The sequence below is a fragment of the Globicephala melas genome, chromosome 3 (genome assembly GCF_963455315.2).
Source record: "Globicephala melas chromosome 3, mGloMel1.2, whole genome shotgun sequence".
NCBI lineage: Eukaryota > Metazoa > Chordata > Mammalia > Artiodactyla > Delphinidae > Globicephala > Globicephala melas.
The window spans coordinates 64,069,169-64,091,358 of NC_083316.1; the positions used below are offsets into that span (position 1 = coordinate 64,069,169).

Genomic DNA, 22,190 nt, shown 5'->3' on the forward strand with positions numbered 1-22,190 from the left:
TGTGTGTAGAGGGGAGTCCAATTTAGCTCAATCCACCATGCCTTTGGAGGCCCCTCCCTGATGCAGCAATGCAAGATTCTGGTCTGTAACATTTTAGCAATTGGACTACAAGTCATTCTTAGTCCCATTAGCTCAAGATTCCATAGCCAGATCCTTCTTTGGTCTGTGGGCTATTATGGGTTGAATTGTGTCCCCCTCAAAAGTATGTGGAGGTCCTAACCCTCAGTACCTGAGAATATGACCTTATGTGGAAATAGGGCTATTGCAGATGTACTTAGTTAAGATGAGGTCATACTGGAGGCAGGCAGGCACCGAATCCAATATGAGTGGTGTCCTTATAAGAAGATGCCCGTGGGAAGACAGAGGGAGACACAGAGAGAAGGCCATGTGAAGATGGAGCAGAGATTGGAGTGATGCAGCTGCAAGCCAAGGAATGCCAGGAATTGCCTGGCAAACCACCAAAAGCTGGGAAAAGGCAAGGAAGGATTTCAGGTTTCAGAGAGAGCATGGCCCTGTGGACACCTTGACTTTGGACTTCAAGCCTCTAGAACTCTGAGACAATGAATTTCTATTGTTTCAAGCCACGTAGTTTGTTGTACTTGTTTAGGGCAACCCTAGGAAACTATTAAGAGCCTCTGTCACTTTTTCCATCCTATGAAACATCTAAGTGAGCTTAGGGGCTCAGTTACTATGTTTATTTTCAGATTTTAAAATTTGAAATACATCTTCAGATAAAGCCTGATATCGGTGGATGAGTGGTCATATCTGTGAGTGATTGCTGTTCCTCTTTTCTCCATGTGAACAGTTGATTATCCTCCTTGTATTTAAAACATTGATAATTAAAAGCTAGGTTCTGAAAGTGTGTGCCCCTAGGGACGTTTGACTAAATAACTGGCAGGGAAATGGGAGTGGGGTGGGGCTCAGACTGGGAAAGACTGTCAGGATTGGCCAGTTTGAGGCCCTCATGTTGCCTGTCCCATCACAGCACCCATGCCAGATATCACCAATCAAATCCTGAGCACTTTCTTCCTGCACCCGCAGGTGAGCTCAGAACTCAGCTGATTGGCACTACTACTTCAGATGAAAATTATTTACCATCTCAGGTCTTTATTATTCATCAGGCTTAAGATGTACAAATTATTTTTGCTGAGTAAGTGACCTGAGAATTAGAAGTGTAAGACTGATAAGGAATGGAAATTGTAGTAGATGGTACAGCCTGGGAGTGTAACACCTAGCAGAGTCTGATTCTAACTTTTGCAGGATGTCACAGGTTTCAATCTTCGCTCAGCCACTAATAGCTGTCAAGTTTCTTAATCAATCTCAACCTCATTTTCCTCGTTTATAAAGTGGAGCTATCAATACCTTCCTCACTGGGTTGTTGTGAAAATCACATGATATAATATGTGTAAAGAGGCTAACACAATGCCTGAAACATAATTAGTACTCATATTACTGCTACAGGCGTTGTTATTATTATTATTAGAAAGCACTGACAGTAGCTCTTGGGAAAAATAGTTTCTGCCATCAAGCCAATACAGCCCAAGTAAAACCAGGCTACATCTTTGTCAAACTCAACTTTCCTTAGGCTTCATTACCTTGTCTATAGAAAAGACATGATAATAACATGATAAAAAACATGATAAAAACCTATAATGGATTATAATCTGGCAAAATATTGAATCACTATGCTATACTCCTGAAACTAACACAATATTGTAAATCAACTACACTTCAGTTACAAAAAACTAATTTAATATTGCACAACAATATTAAATAAACAAGTGAATGCAATTTAAAAATCATTCAAATATATACTTTAATCCGAGTCCAAACCACTGGACTAACAGAGAACCTCAGACCCCAGGGACTATTCATCGGAGTGAGGTCTCATGGAGGTCCTCATCTCAGCACCAAGACCCAGCTCTACCCAAGAGCCTACAAACTCCAGTGTTGGAAGCCTCAGGCCAAACAATCAGTAAGACAGGAACACAATCCAACTCATAAAAAAAAGAAAAAAAGAGACAGCAAAAAAATATGTCACAGATGAAGGAGCAAGGTAAATAAATGAAGAGGAAACAGGCAATCTACCTGAAAAAGAATTCAGAGTAATGATAGTAAAGTTGATCCAGAATTTCAGAATTAGAATGGAAGCACGGATTGAGAAAATGCAAGAAATGTTTAACAAAGATCTAGAAGAACTAAAGAACAAACAAACGGAGATGAACAACATAATAACTGAAATGAAAAACAGACTAGAAGGAATCAATAACAGAATAACTGAGGCAGAAGAACAAATAAGTGAGCTGGAAGACAAAATGGTGGAAATAACTGCCAAGGAGCAGGATAAAGAAAAAAGAATGAAAAGAATTGAAGACAATCTCAGAGACCTCTGGGACAACACTAAACACACCAACATTCAAATTATAGGGGTCCCAGAAGAAGAAGAGAAAAAAAAAAGGGGTCTGCGAAGATACTTGAAGAGATTATAGTTGAAAACTTCCCTAACATGGGAAAGGAAATAGTCACCCAAGTCCAGGAGGCACAGAGAGTCCCATACAGGATAAACCCTAGGAATAACACACCAAGGCACATATTAATCAAACTAACAAAAATTAAATTCAAAGAAAAAATATTAAAAGCAGCAAGGGAAAAACAAAAAATAACATACAAAGGAATCCCCATAAGGTTATCAGCTGATTTTTCAGTGGAAACTCTGCAGGCCAGTAGGCAGTGGCAGGATATACTTAAAGTGATGAAACAAAAAAAGCTACAACCAAGATTACCCAGCAAGGATCTCATTCAGATTCAATGGAGAAGTCAAAAACTTTTCAGACAAGCAAAAACTAAGAGAATTCAGCACCACCAAACCAGCTTTACAACCAATGCTAAAGAAACTTCTCTAAACGGGAAACACAAGAGAAGAAAAAGACTCACAAAAACAAACCCAAAACAATTAAGAAAATGATAATGGGAACATACATATCGATAATAACCTTGCATGTGAATGGATTAAATGCCCCAACCAAAAGACACAAATGGCTGAATAGATACAGAAACAAGACCCACATATATGCTGTCTACAAGAGACCCACTTCAGACCTAGGGACACATACAGACTGAAAGTGAAGGGATGGAAAAAGAAATTCCATGCAAATGGAAATCAACAGAAAGCTGGAGTAGCAATACTTGTATCAGATAAAATAGACTTTAAAATAAAGACTGCTACAAGAGATAAGGAGGGACACTACATAATGATCAAAGGATCAATCCAAGAAGAAGATATAACAATTATAAATGTTTATGCACCCAACATAGGAGCATCTAAATACCTAAGGCAAATGCTAACAACCATGAAAGGAGAAATTGACAGTAACACAATCATAGTAGGAGACTTTAACACCCCACTTACACCAATGCACAGATCATCCAAACAGAAAATAGATAAGGAAACACAAACTTTAAATGACACAATAAAACAGATAGATATAATTGATATTTGTAGAACATTCCACCCCAAAGTGGCAGAATACACTTTCTTCTCAAGTGCCACAGAAGATTCTTCAGGATAGATCACATCTTGGGACAAATTAACCTCAGTACACTTAAGAAAATTGAAATCATATCAAGTATATTTTCTGACCACAATGCTGTGGGATTGGAAATCAATTACAGGAAAAAAACCTGTAGAAAACACAAATACATGGAGGCTAAACAGTGTGCTACTAAATAACCAAGAGATCACTGAAGAAATCAAAGAAGAAATAAAAAAATACATAGAAACAAATGACAACAAAAACACAATGACCCAAAACCTATGAGATGCAGCAAAAGCAGTTCTAAGAGGGAAGTTTATAGCAATTCAATCTCACCTCAAGAAAAATCTCAAATAAACAATCTAACCCTACACTTAAAACAACTAGAGAAAGGAACAAAGAAAATCCAAAGTCAGTAGAAAGAAAGAAATCATAAAGATCAGAGCAGAAATAAATGAAATAGAAACAAAGAAAACAATAACAAAGATCAATAAAACTAAAAGCTGGTTCTTTGAGAAGATAAACAAAATTGATAAACCCTTAGCCAGACTCATCAAGAAAAAAAGGGAGAGGATGCAAATCAATAAGGTTGGAAATGAAAAAGGAGAAATCACAACTGACACTGCAGAAATACAAAGGTTTATAAGAGACAACTACAAACCAACTATATGCCAATAAAATGGACAACCATGAAGAAATGGACAAATTCTTGGATAGGCACAATTTTCCAAGACTGAACCAGGAAGAATTAGAAAATATAAACAGACCTATCTCAAGTAATAAAATTGAAACCATAATTAAAAATCTTCCAACAGGGCTTCCCTGGTGGCGCAGTGGTGGAGAGTCCGCCTGCTGATGCAGGGGACACGGGTTTGTGCCCCAGTCCGGGAAGATCCCACATGTTGTGGAGCGGCTAGGCCCGTGAGCCATGGCCGCTGAGCCTGCGCGTCCGGAGCCTGTGCTCCGCAACGGGAGAGGCCACAACAATGAGAGGCCCGCATACCGCAAAAAAAAAAAAAAAAAAAATCTCCCAACAAACAAAAGTCCAGGACCAGATGGCTTCACAGGCAAATTCTATCAAACATTTAGAAAAGAGCTAACACCCATCCTTCTCAAACTCTTCCAAAAAATTGCAGAGGGAGAAACACTCCCAAATTCATTCTACAAAGCCACCATCACCCTGATACCAAAACCAGAAAAAGATATCACAAAAAAAGAAAATTATAGACCAGTATCACTGATGAACATAGATGCAAGAATCCTGAACAAAATACTAGCAAACAGAATCCAACAACACTAGCAAACAGAATCCAACAACACATTAAAAGGATCATACACCATGATCAAGTAGGATTTATCCCAGGGATGCAAGGATTCTTCAGTATATGCAAATCAATCAATGTGATACACCACATTAACAAATTAAGGAATAAAAACCATATGATCATCTCAGTAGATGCAGAAAAAGCTTCTGACAAAATTCAACACCGATTTATGATAAAAACTGCAGAAAATGGGCATAGAGGGAGCCTACCTCAACATAATAAAGGCCATATATGACAGACCCACAGCAAGCATCATACTCAATGGTGAAAAACTGAAAGCATTTCCTCTAAGATCAGGAACAAGACAAGGATGTCCACTCTCACCAGTCTTATTCAACATAGTTTTGGAAGTCCTAGCCGCAGCAATCAGAGAAGAAAAAGAAATAAAAGGAATACAAATCGGAAAAGAAGAAGTAAAACTGTCACTGTTTGCCAATGACATGATACTAGACATAGAAAATCCTAAAGATGCCACTCGAAAACTACTAGAACTAATCAATGAATTTGGTAAGGTTGCAGGATACAAAATTAATGCACAGAAATCTCTGGCATTCCTATACACCAACAATTAAAAATCAGAAAGAGAAATTAAGGAAACACTCTCATTTACCATTGCAACAAAAAGAATAAAATACCGGGCTTCCCTGGTGGCGCAGTGGCTGAGAGTCTGCCTGCCGATGCAGGGGATGCGGGTTCGTGCCCCAGTCCAGGAAGATCCTATATGGCACAGAGCGGCTGGACCCGTGAGCCATGGCCACAGCCTGCGCGTCCGGAGCCTGTGCTCCACAGCGGGAGAGGCCACAACAGTGAGAGGCCTGCGTAACGCAAAAAAAAAAAAAAAAAAAAAGAATAAAATACCTAGGAATAAACCAGCCTAAGGAGTCGAAAGACTTGTACTCAGAAAACTATAAAACACTGATGAAAGAAGTCAAAGATTACATAAACAGATGGAGAAACATACCATGTTCTTGGATTGGAAGAATCAATATTGTGAAAATGACTATACTACCCAAAGCAATCTACAGATTCAATGCAATCCCTATCAAACTACCAATGGCATTCTTCACACAATTAGAACAAAAAATCTTACAATTTGTATGGAAACACAAAAGACCGCGAATAGCCAAAGCAATCTTGAGAAAGAAAAACAGAGTTGGAGGAATCAGGCTCCCCGACTTCAAACTATACCACAAAGCTACAGTAATCAAGACAGCATGGTACTGGCACAAAAACATAAATATAGAATCAGTGGTACAGGATAGAATGCCCAGAGATAAACCCACTCACATGTGGGCACCTAATTTACAACAAAGGAGGCAAGACCATACAATGGAGAAAAGGCAGCCTCTTCAATAAGTAGTGCTGGGAAAACTGGACAGCTATATGTAAGAGAATGAAATTAGAATACTACCTAACACCATACACAAAACTAAACTCCATATCGATTAAAGACTTAAATGTAAGACCAGACACTATAAAACTTTTAGAGGAAAACAGAAAAAACACTCTTTGACATAAATCACAGCAAGATCTTTTTTGACCCACTTCCTAGAGTAACAGAAATAAAAACAAAAATAAACAAATGAGACTTAACTAAACTTAAAAGCTTTTGCACAGCAAAGGAAACCATAAACAAGACAAAAAGACAGCCCTCAGAATGGCAGAAAATATTTGCAAATGAAACAACAGACAAAGGATTAATCTCCAAAATATACAAACAGCTCATGGAGCTCAATATCAAAAAAGCAAACAATCCAGTTAATAAATGGGCAGAAGACCTAAATAGACATTTCACCAAGGAAGACATACAGATGGGCAAGAGGCACATGAAAAGATGTTCAACATCACTAATTATTAGAGAAATGCAAATCAGAACTACAATGAGGTATCACCTCACACTGGTCAGAATGGACATTATCAAAAAAGCTAGAAACAATAAATGCTGGAAAGGGAGTGGTGAAAAGGGAACCCTCCTGCACTGTTAATGGGAATGTAAATTGATATAACCACTATGGAAAACAGTATGGAGCTTCCTTTAAAAACTAAAAATAGAACTACCATATGACCCAGGAATCCCACTACTGGGCATATACCCTGAGAAAACCATAATTCAAAAAGAGACATGTCCCACAATGTTCATTGCAGCTCTTATTTACAACAGCCAGGACATGGACGCAACCTAAATATCCATTGACAGATGAATGAATAAAGAAGATGTGACACATATATACAATGGAATATTAATCAGCCATAAAAAGAAACAAAATTGAGTTATTTGTAGTGAGGTGGATGGACCTAGAGTCTGTCATACTGAGTGAAGTAAGTCACAAAGAGAAAAACAAATACTGTATGCTAACGCATATATATGGAATCTAAAAAAAAAAAAAGGTTCTGATGAACCTAGTTGCAGAGCGAGAATAAAGAGGTAGACATAGAGAATAGACTTGAGGACATGGGGTGGGAGGGCGAAGCTGGGGCGAAGTGAGACTAGTGTCGACATATATACACTACCAAATGTAAAATAGTTGGCTGGTGGGAAGCAGCAGCATAGCACAGGGAGATCAGCTCGGTGCTTTGTGATGACCTAGAGGGATGGGATAGGGAGGGCGGGAGGGAGGCTTAAGAGGGAGGGGATATGGGGACATGTGTATGCACATGGCTGATTCACTTTGTTGTGCAACAGAAACTAACACGGTACTGTGAAGCAATTATACTCCAGTATTAAAATAGTAAAAAAAAAAATATATATATATATATATACACACTTTAAATGGGTGGATTGTTTGGTATGTGAATTATATCTCAATAAAATTCTTACCAAAGAAACCCCCATAGTCATAACCCACTTACTGCTATATTGTAAAAGAAAAAAAAGAAATAAAAAACAAATCAAAAAGCAATTCCACTGGTGGGTGCCCCTTAGCTGCCCACACAGAATTCTAGTCCCTTGCAGAGTCTTCCAAGTATTCTGAAAGTCTCAAGAAATATGTGCTCAGGAATGAACCCAGTCATTTTCCTGCCTCAGCGTCTTTATTCAAGCTCACCGCCCTGAGGCTACTTGAGGGAGAGACCTTTCAGTGCCAGCACGGTTTCTGTAGAGAATGCTGCCTGGCAGTCTTGTGAAGCCACCATTTCCTTATCAAAAAGCTGAGAAAGATGCCACCTGCCCTGTCCCTGTGCCACCTGGGTCCCAGAGCAGCCTCACTCAACCCAGAGTCTCTCTCTCGTGAAAACAGCTCTTTTCACATCTTACCTGGTTCCACCATAAGAATTCGAAAGCCACCTGCAGAGCCAAGCAGGGAATAGATGTTACACTATCCCACCTATTCTCCCATCTCTCACCATCTTTCTTCCCATGAAGCCAAAACAAAACCAAGGCTTTGTTTAGCCCTGAACATGTCAACTAAAGCTGACAGATACCGGTGGGGTCACCAGCCCATCAGCTGAGCAGACAGTCAGACCCTGAGTCACAGTTTGAATCAGCTGAGTCCCTGGGGCACTAACTTATCTTCCCAACAAGCCAGTGAATAGATTTGTGGAAAACAAAACAAAACAAACAAAAAATACCCCCTGGTACAAGAAGACAACTGATATTTGATTGAATTTCTCCAACCAAGTAATTCATTCCACTTGCACTATGTATGAGGGTCCCTATCCCAGCACATGAGATTGTGTTTATAGGAGGAATAAATCGTGTATTAGTTTTTAGGGGGGTTGATAACTTTACATATCCGATACTTATGTTTATATGTATGAAATGTGTGTTTTTAAAAATCATGTCAAAATGATTAGAAAGTAGAGTAGGAAGTAAGACCTAGACAGAACCATCAACTGAAGGAATGTTATCATTCATGAAATCTCTTCATGAAAAAAAAAGAAATCATGGGGTATATGAGAAAGAAACAGAAATAAAAAGGATTATTTAACAACCTGAAAATTATAAAGATTTTCCTGTTAGTTCATTTCTTAATTTGAAAACAAACAGGGAATTATTTTCAGCTGAAACCAAGAGAATTTAGTATTAAACATTTCCATGCATTCATGGACATCTGATTTTTTTTAAAAAAAAAGTACCAGAGCATATGTAGCAATGGGCTCCAGTAAGCCCAGCAGGAAGGAAAGTCATGCTTGAGAAAGCATGGGAAGGAAGAGGTGGTCTGGCAGGTCCCAGAAGAAACATGAGATTAAACCATTCACAAGGTGGGGAGGAGAAGAGTCTGAGGCAGGCCATGCCATGGGCCCAGGCCAGCCCGTCACAGTAGCAAGCAAGCAGCCCATTCGAGGACAGAGGCCAGTTGCTCTTGGCTCTGTTTTTAAGACTACATGATATCTACACTTGAAGGGGAAATTCTCTAGTTATAGAATTTGCATAATCCCGTTTCCTTTCAAGTTTTTAATCTGGTATTGCATTATAAGTGCATAAATAGTAAATTGATCATAATGAGTGATACGTGTGGGGAAAACCCAGGATCCTGGAGTATTCATCAAACTCTAAGGTAGTCAGAAGACTAGAAGCAAATCCATCCTCTGTTGGAACTGGACCAGGGTTAGAGAGGCCTTCACATCTGAAGGGAACGTTTCTGAACACACCTCCCTTCGAATACAAGTTAGGATTGTGAGAGGTTAAAAAAAAAAAAAAAATAGTCCCGATGTTAAAGATTTAGATGCATTCAAGTCATATAACAGTGAGATATAAACATGACACATATATTTAAACACATAATACATTAATGCAGTAAAGTGAAAGCTTTCTATGATGAATCATCCCCTCCTTACACAGTGTCACAGGGATTACTTTATGCTGAAGAAGTTTAATTAGCATAGGTATTTTGTGGCCCTGTTTGTGAATAAAAACCTCTGCTCAAGATTTTTATATTCCTAAAATACCACGACCCTCCAACGTTGTCTGACCAGCTGGCTTCTGAATCTATGCAGTATAGTGTTTTTTGTAGACAACTAACATGCCATAGAATGAAAAGAAACAATGATTGACTTCTTGGATGGTCAACTGGAGTGGGTTCAGTCATGAAAAGGGGACCCACAAACCTCACACAGCCCCAAGCAGCATTAGACTCCTTTTTTTTTTGTAGAAGAAAAACTACTTTCTTCAAATTGCTTCATACAATAAACCAGGTATTCAAATGAACAGGCCAGGATAAATGTTTTGCTTGGTTTAATCGAATCAGTTGACCAGAATCAAAGGAAATCCAGGCGATTGTATCAAGCTAAGGTACTTGATACATCCAGCTGAGGTACTCACTGTGGATGTTTACATGTTACAGGTCAAGAATATTTGACATGTCGGTGTTTAGGCGTAGCATTTATTTCGTTCAGACCCATTAGAACTTTTACACCAAAATGACGTCTTGCCCCTACTCTTACTTGGAGTCAGGGGCCTACCTCTCTTACTAGGTGGATTTTGTTCACCTCCTTTCCTGGCTTGAAAAGGCCTTCAAAGATAATTAGTCATCAATTTAGTTTTTTACTTTCTAATCACTTTTAATTTTGGTGCGAAGTGTTTTTTTGACAGCTGGATCATCCTCATTTATTAAACACATCTCTATATTGTTCTGAGCTATTTCCTCGGGTCACATCTACCTTAAGAATTCGACTTGCCCTATGCATCTCTTCCTTTTACTTGGCTGTTCCCGAGTTATATCCTTTAGAATAAAACTGTAACTATAAGCATAAAAAAAAAAAGAAAAAAGAATTCGACTTGCCATCACTAATGAATTCATGGGTGGGCATCAAATTCTGGAGCTGGTTCCTTAATAATAATACTGAAAATCTTTTGTATTTTACAGAATGTCACATGCCATTTTATGGCAGAGTGTACATTTCTATAGTTATTTTTAACCTTGTTGGGGGTCATGGATTCCCCAAAAGAATATGATGGAAGCAGTCTCCTCTCAGAAAAATGAACATATGAATATATGCAAACATTTGCATATCATTTTTAAAAGTTTGTGGACCTCTAGAGATTATTTAGTGATACTCTAGGATTAAGAACTTTTGTTCTAAGGGGACATTTTCGAAAGAGATAGCATTTCTTTTGATTTACAGGGCAGACTCTTTTGAAGAGAGAAATGTGAGGTAACTGAATGGGACCAGATGTATCTTGGAACATTAGCGTAAGATCGTTGAGGAGAGAAACATTTGATAGAAGCGAAATAACTTCTGGACCATTTCTTTCCAAGCTAAGAATATTGCCCAGCCTCATAAAAAGGATCTTTTCCACGGGTACACAGAGTTATAAGGCCACTGATCTCTCTCCAAGAACACAGGCTACCGTAGAAAGGATGACATGCGCTTTGGGAAAGAGTCACTTTTCCCCTGTGTCTAACCCTTAAGTGTGATGTAACAGTCTTTGGAGAAAGAGTTATGTTTACTTATTTTTTCCTCACCTTAATCTTCCCTTTAGCATCTGGTGACTTTTTCTTCTCACAAATGATACGGCTAATTGCAGACAAGAGGATTGCCATTCCTGTGATCTAGAAGGATTCTGCTCCCGGGTAAACAGCCAAGAACTTTTGTTAGAGAGAAGGAAGATGGAGGAAAAGGAATTGACCTTTTCTGGTGTGTGTTCTATGCTGAACCTTTGAAGTAGTGCCTTTCATAAGCCTGCTCATGACAAGCAAGAGCAACAGGAAAGCAAACTGGACCGAACCCTGGGCCAGTTAGTCCATTTCTTTGAGCTTTTGTTTCCTCATCTATAAAATGGAGATAATAATGCTTACTTTATAGGGATTTTTTATGATATAGGAGAGAGTGTGTGTCAGATGGTTAGCACATGCCTGGCATGTAATGAGCATACAATTACCCTCCTCAGTTGATTTTGTATTTTCGAGGGTGATAGTTTTGTTTTTATCAACTCAGAACACAATAGAACATCACATCATTGTTGCTTTTTAAAACTAGTGTCCTCCAGCAGACAGGCTACATGATTGGGCACTGTTTAAATATTTTAATACTTTTAATATGTGATTATGCCTTCATTTTAGGACACTTGAAGTGTTTGGTCCAGATGGCAAGTTATATAATCAGGTTAATTTTCCTGGACCCTGAACTTCTCTTGGACTTGAAAGTATCACTGTCACTCTGGAACCAGCACCCACCTTAACTTATGTATTCAGTTACTCATTTGTCACTGATCAAAAAATATATTTACTGAGAGCTGAATAACACCACATGTGGGGATACAGTACCAAATGTGTCTCAGGAAAGCCCATCTGGGAAGCAAAGGGGAAGAGTTCACCTGCTGGCTTTCTACCTGGTATTGTTTGAACTCTTGCTACCCAGGAACCCCCCTGAGCTTCTGGTCTACCTATGCCTGCATCTTCTGCCTCAGCATCAGCAGGGAGGGGCCAGGGTAGGGGCTGGAGGATTGTGGATTGGACACTTAGGCCTGTTAGAAACCCTGACTGATAGCAACGCAAGGCACCCAGATTCGTGGCATAGATCCGCTCAGTAACGCAAAGCACCACCTTACCCTCTGCTTCACTTTCACAGCGGGTGTTTTATTTACAACTTGTGTGTAACAGCTTGGCTCTGTGTTATAAGTCAGGTCTCTTGATGATCCTCCTCTGCCTTTAACATGTGTGTCTTCCTGTTTCCTTGATCCTCTGTCTTCAATTCACGTCTCCACAGCCTCGCAGACCGGAGCCCTCCAACTTCCACCCAGGGAAAACTGAACTGCATTTTGTCATTTCATTTCTGGGATGTCTATTTTCTTTTCATGGAGGGTATTTTGACTTTTTTTTAGGGCCCTTTCACAAGATGATCAAGATGACATCCACCTAAAACTGGAGGATATAATTCAACTGGTAAGTTCAGCCGTGGTCTTATCCTGCACAATTATATGTAAGACTCACCTCTCAAAGGCAAGCACTGTGCCCATAACTGATAACTGGGTTCTGGACTGTATATTCTGTCGCTGTAAACTGTGTGAGAAGAACCAGATTTGGCTTTGGGGTTTAGCAGTTGGTCCATGATGTTAATGCCGGCTGTTATTTCTGAACTTTCTGCCATTTTCTTCATAGCTGGAATCTAGGGTGGACTTTGTACTCCAAGCAGCTGCAGTGAGCTGGCAGGCACCTTGCTTCCGAGTGTGTTTCATTCCCTGCCCTCATCTCTTGTAGACAGACTGTCCGAAGGCCGAGTGCTTTGAGACCTTGTCGGCCATGGAGCTGGCTGAGCAGATCACCCTCCTGGACCACATCGTTTTCAGAAGCATTCCCTACGAGTGAGTGTGCCCTCACAGCAGCAGGGCTGCCTTACAGCTGACATTGTTCCTCAGCAGATGCGTATGCGCAGAGCTGTGGCTCTTAGTCTTATGTTGGTTTTGTCCCACTTGAATGTCTTTTGGTTCCACTATATGTTGGAAATATTTATATAGAAATATTGGGAACTCTCAAGATGGTCAGTCTTGTGTTTCTGTATGTGCTACAGTTACCATAGAAGGCGAAGTTCTCTGTCCTCTCACATCTTTGTGTTATAGAAACCGCAATACAGTATAACAGTGGTTCTCAAACTTCATGGTGCCTAAAATCATTTGGGAAACCTGTTCAAAATGTACATCCCTAGGTACCGCCCCCTGGCCACCCCCCCGGCAGAAATCCTGATTCCAGTAGGTTTGAGGCCCAGGAAACTACATTTTCAATGAGAATCCCAGATAATTCTGCGTGAGCTAAGACTATACTTTGAGAAACACTGATGTTGGGAAATTCTGTAAATTCTGCTGCAATTTTTCCCCCATGTCCATAAATCAGCAGGTGGTATTGCTGAGCATCGAGACTCCAGAACAGCGTAGACTCCCAAGACAGAGCTTTGCACAGAGCACACTTGGAGTGGGTATCTGCCGAGTGAACGCTGTCACATAATGAGCATCCATGTCACTACTGCCTTTTAACTGTCTCGTGTGCAGAGTAAGGGAGGCTCTTTAAGCCCCCTCCTGCTGTCCTAATCAGCAGCTCTACAAACAAGGCCTTTGTGTGGACAAATAACAACTGTTGGCATAAGTCCCCTGTGAAATTATAACTAAATGAAAGGTATGGGAGGGGCTGGGTAAGAGGTATGACTGTGGTCCATGTTGTATGTAGAGAAGAGGACATCCAGGATGATGGAGGCTCAGGCATAGCCGTGTTGGTGGTCAGAGCTACAATAGAAGGGGCAGGGCCGGAAGATGCTCCTGCAGACTTTTCTTTTATGCATTTTATCTTATTTCCCACTTTCAGCAATTGTAGGCCCATCCATGAACATGGGGGAAAAAAGGAACGTGGCCCCTTGGCTGTACAAATGAACCCACTGACTATTTGATGACTTGAGTTAGGAGTGCAGTGCCTCTTCCCCCCACCTCCTGACTATCCTCCAGTGCAGTGAGGATTCAGGAGGGAGGGGAGCATGACCAGTATGGAAGAGGAGAAACAGCAAAGGCTGAATCTTTGTGGTTGCCCTTGGTGTGGTCTCTTCCTGGGACCCTTCTCACCTCTCCTCCTCTCTGCTGCTGTGAACATGTACCAATTTTCATCCGTGGAAAAAGCACATCTTTATGTCCAACAGCCTTGCAGGATGGGAACAGTACCACCCACGTCAAGGGACTCAGTCAACATTGGTGGATTAAGAATGTGTCAGAGTAATTTCATTTTAATTTTGCTAATGCCTTGACAAAATAATTCCTGTATGCTCCAGCTTGATTGTCCCTCGCTTGCTGTGATCCAGTGACCCACTCATGAGTGAAATGAAGGAGCAGGGATGTTATTCAGAAGACAGACCTTCCTCCAGGCTGAGCTCCCACCACCGTAACTGCCTTCCTCACACGAACGGGCTGCAAAGTGCTAACACCAGCATTTGTTCATTTGGCCCTTACCACGTGTACTGTTCCGGGCTCTGGGGCGAACAAAGGAAAGTCCCTGCCCATGGAACTGACATTCTCCTGGAGACTGTCAGAGCAAAGTGGAGGAAAACATGCTGTTCTTGATTAACATTTTTGGTAGTGATGGATTTTTCAAGCCTTCTGCTAAGGCTTAAGATTTTTTCAAGGTGATCCAGGGAAAATGGTCTTGGTTTCTGAGTTAGCACTTAAGCTCTTTATTCCTCTTGTCATTGTTTTCCAATTTCAGAGAAGCCTTTATAATGATCCTAATAGGGACCCGGTTCCAAACATTTATAAGAGAAAGCTGAAACTGAAGAATCTTTTTCTTTTTGGCATCAAGTGGTGAAATGGTAGAATTGAGCTAAAATTCATTTGAGATGGAGCAGCGGGGTTGGGCAATGTCAAGTTTAATGTATATAATATTCATAATAATTATTCAGGATCATGGGCACCCTTAAAAAACTTAATTGATTTTGTGTTTTGTTTTGAATTTTCAGAGAATTTCTTGGGCAGGGGTGGATGAAGCTGGATAAAAATGAAAGAACACCTTACATTATGAAAACCAGCCAACACTTCAATGATGTGAGTAACCATAAAAATAAAACCTTGGGTGGGAGTGTTATAGGAAGATGAGTATCAGGGTCTTGAGATGCCTTCTCTAAATTAAAAGAAGTCTTCCACCCACTTTTTAAACAAAACTGATGGAATGTTAAAAAAAAAAAAAGCTTAAATATCCTCTATGAGTTCACAGTGATGTGATTACTTCCAGTTACCTTCCAGTTCACATTTGATGGTACACAAGTCTGGTAAATGCTCAGTGATGCATAGGTAGCTGCTATTATTTTTATCATGATCATGATTACTTCATGGTCGTAGACTGACTGGTTCTAACAGCACTGTGTCACTGGCCCCTGGTGGTACTGGTGATGGTAAGGCTGGGTTGCTACAGCTCCTCCTCATTATTACTGAACATTCAGTCCCAGTACATTCCAGGGCGGGAAGGAACCTCTCTGAGCGTAATTACAGTGATGCTGAGACTGCGTGCAGAGGTAACCAGCTGTCGGTCCATCTCCCCCTCTGCTCTTCTGCAGCAGTTTAGATGGAGTTGCTTTTATACCCTCCTCCTCCCTATTGGTGCTGTCCTACTGGTCTTAGTCCTGTGGAAGAGCCACAGATGTTGGAATGTCTTCAGGCCTATCCCGGCAAAGGGAAGGCTCCCTTTTCAATTCTACTAAAGTACGGTAAAAAGAGTAATGATGATGTTTAAAAAAAAAAAAAAAAAGACTACCAGGAAACCTGTAGGTAAATTAATGTCATCCAGAATCAAAATACAAAATAACAGTGCAAATTCCCAAGACAGTGCTTTGCTGAGGGTACATGTGGAATAGGTGTTATTACATAACAAGCATCAAATGTCACTGCTTCCTAAAGGACAGGACACATGACCTGTCTGGGCCACTCTTTGAGAAGCAGAGCCCCTTCTGTGCACAAGAAACCTATTTTTTTTTCTTTTTTGCCTGTGCTGTACATACACTTGGGATGAAATGGACACTCAAATCAGAGGTTCAGTCCCAGGCTCCATACCCACATGTCTCTACTTGGGTGGCCACTTGCACTGTGTCCAGATTGCAAATGGAACTCATCATCAGAGTTCCTCCCAGACCCACCAAGCCTGCTTCTTCATCTTATTCTCTGTTCTTGGTCTTGGGTAATGGCCCCACCAGCCACTCACTCAACCAAGCACGGAATCTAGAGGTCATCTTCGACCCCTTCTTCTCCTTTCTCCACCTCGCTCACCCCTCAACATGTTAGTGAACCCTAAATCTACACATCTCAGACTCTTCTTTTCCCCTCCCTTCCCACTGCCATAATCTTGATTTGGCCTTTCATTCTTTTCTCCGGGAGCTCCTAACTCACTATCTCCCCACCCCCATCTCACTGACACCCAACCCTTTCTTCACACAGTGGCACGGAAATAACTTCTCTCGGAGGCCCATCTAATTATATCTCTTTGATGAAATTTTGTCAGTGGCTTCCTCTCACCTTCACAATACGGCCCCAGCCGCTCAGCCTGGCCTACAGGAGCCCTGCCTCCTGTCATCCTTGTCTCTCGCCAACCCCCGTGCTCCTCAGACAGCTGCCAGATCCTCCATGCCACCACGCCTTCCCCCTCTGTCCCTTTGCAGACACTCCTCTACTTTGATGGGAAGCAGTAGCTAGCTTCTCCTCACGCTTCAGGGTTCAGTGCAGGCACAATCTCTCTCCTCTGTACTAGGCCACCTGCCCCATGCTGCCTCTATTTCTCAAGCTCCACCGCACCCCCCCCAGCCCTAGCTTTGCATTTCGCTTTGTGGTACTTACTTGTTTCTGTCTGCCTCTCCTCACCTTCCCACCCAACCAGGCTCAGTGCCTTAAGGTCAGGGAGACTGATTTATTTATTTTTCCTGTTCCCACAACCTAAAAGAACGGTCCTTACTAGGTGCTCAGTACAAAATAATTTCTCTAATAAATATGCACAATGATAGTTCTGAGGCCCTGTGAGATTTAAAATACCTATGGAATTATCAAAGAATTGGTGTACTCATCAGATTTAGTATATGGATATAAGATTATGGACCCCAGATTCCCTTTATTCGTAATCAATCCTGTTCTAGTCTTTTCCTTTCCATATTCTAAGTGTTGAGCTTCTTAAGTTGCCTCTTTTTCTCTTGGCTTTAACTAATAGAATTACAGTGCTTAGCCTTGAAACTGTAGGTCCCTTTAACTGCTGGTGGAAAAAAAATTCAGCAAGATAAGATGAAAATGTTCTCTCTTCTGCACCTAAGTGTTTCTGGTTTGAGAGTTGGTAGGTTAGAGTTTGATTTGATTGGGAGGAAATGTGTTTTCTTTGTGATAACTGAGGCTTCCTAGAGTGAATATCCCCACACCGTTGGGACCCAAGGAACATCGGGAGAGGCCCCAAGAAGTGAAACCCCTGATCTGCAAAGGTTGCCATTCCTCAGGGGTTAGCTCGTTCTCTGCCATTCTCTCAATAATTATTGGAAATGACTCCTCCATCAAAATTACTGATTAGCAAAACCACCTCTTCCCCCAACAAGCTGATCCCAAACAACCCCTCTCTTCACTCAGGCTGAACAGGTGTTCGTTCGTGTGTTGTTATTGTTATCATTACAGACTTTAGTTTCTTCAGAAGGTTGATATCTAAATGGACTATGATCTCGCATCCCTTGACACCTGCTTTGCTGACATTTCTGTAGGTAATTCAGGTATCGTGCCTGCATGAATTGCTCTGGCTCTTAGCTGCCCTCTCTTGGCTTTTCCATTGTCTCAGATGAGTAACCTGGTGGCCTCCCAGATCATGAATTATGCGGATGTCAGCTCCCGAGCCAACGCAATTGAGAAGTGGGTGGCCGTGGCGGACATCTGCCGGTGCCTGCACAACTACAACGGCGTGCTGGAGATCACCTCAGCCTTAAACAGAAGTGCTATCTACCGGCTGAAGAAAACCTGGGCCAAGGTGTCGAAGCAGGTGAGCATCAGCGGGCAACACCTCCCGCTGCCGCGAGGAGGAGAGACTGGGAGACCAGAGCCAGGATAAATATTACTGATTAGGAAATAATTAGCTGAAATGTGCAGCTCCGTTGCCAAAGAAAGGTGCCAACATGGGTAATTACTGTGTTCTTACCACTTAATTGATTCTGCTCGTATGTGTTTCTAAATGGTTAATTTAGAAAAGAAAATACAAACCAAAACACTCATTATAACATATCTGGGGACAACTTCAGACAATGTGGTTGACAGTCAGGAGGTGTTCCCTGAATCATTTAGGGAGGGCGCATTGATTCCAAGTGAGCACAGTGATGTCCGTGGATCCATTCTTTCTCCCTCAAAGTAAAGGTACAAATGCCTTAGGGCCAAAGACCAGGGATAGAGGGCCTCCAGGTTCACCTCTTCTTTGTCATTCAGGTAGTCAAGTTTTGGCATAATGACTTGAATGTGAAGAAATATAACTTCTTAATTTTCTTTTAATTGGACTTAGCTTGTTCACGCTTATTTTTTCCTTCAGATAATTTCAGGATTCAAGTGACATCACCGTTTCCCCCCTGCTCTTCCCCCTGAGTGTCAGTGGGTGTTAGGGAGGGCTTTTCCGGGCTTGTGGAAGGCTGTGTGCACCCACTGGCCTCCTGCTGTAGTCTTTGGCAGTTTAGTCATTGGGTACAAGCCGCTGTGAGTTGCCTGTGCCTGGTGTTCAAATGGTCAACCTACCCTGCCAGGAACATGGCATGGTTATTGCACGCAGGGAGCCTGGCTGACCTCACCTCCCATTCATCTCTCACTTGCTCTGCTGATTCTCTGAGATGGGGTGTGTATTACCTCTACTACAGGCTGTGGTGCCCCTTGCTGATCCCTAGTGGGCAGGCTAATTCTTCATTACTAGATAACTCACTTGACCCTCTCAAAGGGTGTTGGGGGAACTTTCTAGGCTCCTCCATGTCCCATGGGCGCCAGAGGCTAGAAGTGTTTATGCCAGGCCCTCTCTGCATATCCTTCTTCCACAGACCACTGTGCCTGCCTTGTTGTGACCACCCAAAGTTGGTGAAGGGTGTCTTCAGGGCGCCCACCTCAGGGGTTTCAGGCAGGAAGAATAGCATATATTCTGCTGACATTTCCTCAAAGCTGTCTGGTTTCTGTTGCCCCCTCTGAGGGTTTAAGCCCCTCTCAGAGACATTGCTTCTTACTCTATTCTATTTTCTTTGCTCTCTCCGAGCCTTTTAAATTCCTCCCTATGTAGCAAGAAACCAAGCCTAAGTCATATCTTTTATCCCCTCCCCCCATTCCTTAGTAAAAATGGAATGCTCTAAGAATCCCAAGTTTGGCCTCTAGAAATGGCAAATTCTTCTGTGAATAAAGCCTGGACCTTGCAAATAAAAGCCACAGCTTTTATAAAAACTGTTTTTAAAAAACTTTTAATCTTGAGATCACTGTAGGTCCATATGCAATTATAAGAAATAATAGAAATCCCTTCCACCCTATACCCAGTGTCCCCCAGTGGTAACATCTCACATAACTACAGACAATATCACAACCACAAAATTAACCATTGGTACCATCCACCAATCTTATACAGACTTCATTACCTTTACATGTATTCATTTGTATGTGTGCATGTGTGTGTGTGTGTGTGTGTGTGTGTGTGTGTGTGTGTGTGTTTAGTGTGCCTTTATTACAGGAATAGATGCATGTAATCACCACCAGAGTGAAGATACAGAACAGTTCTATCACTAAGATCCCTCCTGCCACCCTTTTATAGCCCCAGCCACCTTCCCCCCTCTCCCTCCCTAACTCCTGGCAACGACAGATCTGTTTTCCATCTCTGTGATTTTGTCATTTCAAGAATGTTGTATAAATAGAATCATGCAGTATATGACATTTTGAGATTGCCTTTTTTAAAACTCAGAATAATTCCTTTGAAATCCATTCAAGTTGTTACATGTATCAATTCTTAGTTCCTTCTTATTGCTGAACAGTACTTCCTGGTATAGATATGACATTTCATTTAACCATTCACCCCTTGAAGGACATCTGGGTGTTTTCAGTTTCAGCTATTACAAATAAAGCTGCTGTGAACATTCATGAATATGTTTTATGTGACTATAAGTTTTCATTTCTCTGGGATAAATGCCTAAGAGTGCGATTGCTGGGTCATATGGTAATTGTGTGTTTAGTTTTATAAGAAACTTCCACTCTTTTCTAGAGAGGCTGTACCGTTTTACATTCCTATCAGGAGTGTATGAGTAAACCAGTTTCTCCACATTCTTTTTTTTTAGATATAAATTTATTTATTTATGGCTGCATTGGGTCTTCGCTGCTGTGCGCGGGTTCTCATTGCAGTGGCTTCTCTTGTTGCAGAGCATGGGCTCTAGGCGTGCGGGCTTCAGTAACTGTGGCTCGAAGGCTCTAGGGCACAGGCTCAGTAGTTGTGGCTCACGGGCTTAGTTGCTCCATGGCATGTGGGATCTTCCCGGACCAGAGCTCGAACCCGTATCTCCTGCATTGGCAGGCGTATTCTTAACCACTGCGTCACCAGGGAAGCCCTCTCCACATTCTTGTCAGCATTTGGTGTTATCACTATTTTTAATTTTAGCCATTTTGAAATCTCACCATTGTTTTAATTTCCACTTGCTAATGGCTAATAATGTTAAACATCTTTTCATGTGCTTGTTTGCATCTGTATATCCTCTTCAGCAAAATACCTAATCATGTCTTCAGCTCATTTTTTAATTAGATTGTTTGGTTTTTTTACCTTTGAGATTTGAGAATTCTTTCTATATTCCTCCACTTTATTCTTCTGTTTCAAAATTATTTTAACTACCTTAAGTGCTGTGACTTCCATATAAATTTTAGGATAAAAACTATGTCTTAAAAACTTTACTGAGATTTCCATTGGAATTCCATTAAACCAATCAATTTAGGGAGAATTGACATCTTTACTACACTGAGTCTTTCAGTCCATAAACACAGTATTTCTCACAATTTCTTTAGGTTTTCTTTGATTTCTTAAATCAGCATTTTGAAATCTTCAACATACAAGTCCTGTATATGTTTTGTTAGATTTATGCCTAAATATTTCATTTTCCTTGGAGATATTTAAATGTTCTTGTGGTTTTAATTTTGGTTTTCACACATTCATTGTTAGTATATACAAATGTAATTGATTTTTTTGTGTTGGTCTTGTATCCGTAACCTTGCTGAACTCACTTATTAGCCCTAGGAGCTTTTTTGTAGTTTCCTTGGAATTTTCTACATAGACAATTATGTCACTTGTAAGTAGGAACAATCTTATTTCTTTCTTTCCAATTTATATGCCTTTATTTCCTTTTCTTGCCTTATTGCTCTGGCTAGACTTTCCAATGCTATGTTGAATAGGATAGTAAGAGAGGACATTCTTACCTTGTTCTTGATCTTGGGGGGAAAGCTTTCAGTTTTTCACCATTAAGGATGGTGTTAGCTGCAGGCTTTTTATAAATGCTTTTCATAAAATTGAGGAAGCTACTTTCTCTTCCCTAGTTTTTGAGAGATTTTATGATGAATGGGTATTGGAATAGTATTTTTATTTTATTTATTTTTATTTAAAAAAATTTTTAACATCTTTATTGGAGTGTAATTGCTTTACAATGTTGTGTTAGTTTCTGCTGTATAACAAAGTGAATCAGCTATACATAATCATATATTCCCATATCTCCTCCCTCCTAAGTCTCCCTTCCACCCTCCCTATCCCACTCCGCTAGGTGGTCACAAAGCATCGAGCTGATCTCCCTGTGCTATAGCTGCTTCCCACTAGCTATCTATTTTACATTTGGTAGTGTATATATGTCCATGCCACTCTCTCACTTCACCCCAGCTTATCCTTCCCCCTCCCCATGTCCTCAAGTCCATTCTCTACGTCTGCGTCTTTATGGA

At 40.9% G+C, this 22,190-nt stretch overlaps 1 protein-coding gene across 6 annotated transcripts in view; it reads left to right on the top strand.

Annotated features, from left to right (window-relative positions):
• Positions 1 to 22,190, top strand: part of RASGRF2 (Ras protein specific guanine nucleotide releasing factor 2) — a 232,965-nt gene that overhangs the window by 200,204 nt on the left and 10,571 nt on the right. For all 6 annotated transcript variants that reach the window (XM_060295960.1, XM_060295961.1, XM_060295962.1 and 3 more), the window contains exons 20-23: positions 12,621 to 12,681; positions 12,997 to 13,100; positions 15,227 to 15,311; positions 18,061 to 18,258. In XM_060295960.1, coding sequence (XP_060151943.1) covers positions 12,621 to 12,681; positions 12,997 to 13,100; positions 15,227 to 15,311; positions 18,061 to 18,258 — 448 coding nt within the window. The remainder of the gene's footprint in view (positions 1 to 12,620; positions 12,682 to 12,996; positions 13,101 to 15,226; positions 15,312 to 18,060; positions 18,259 to 22,190) is intronic.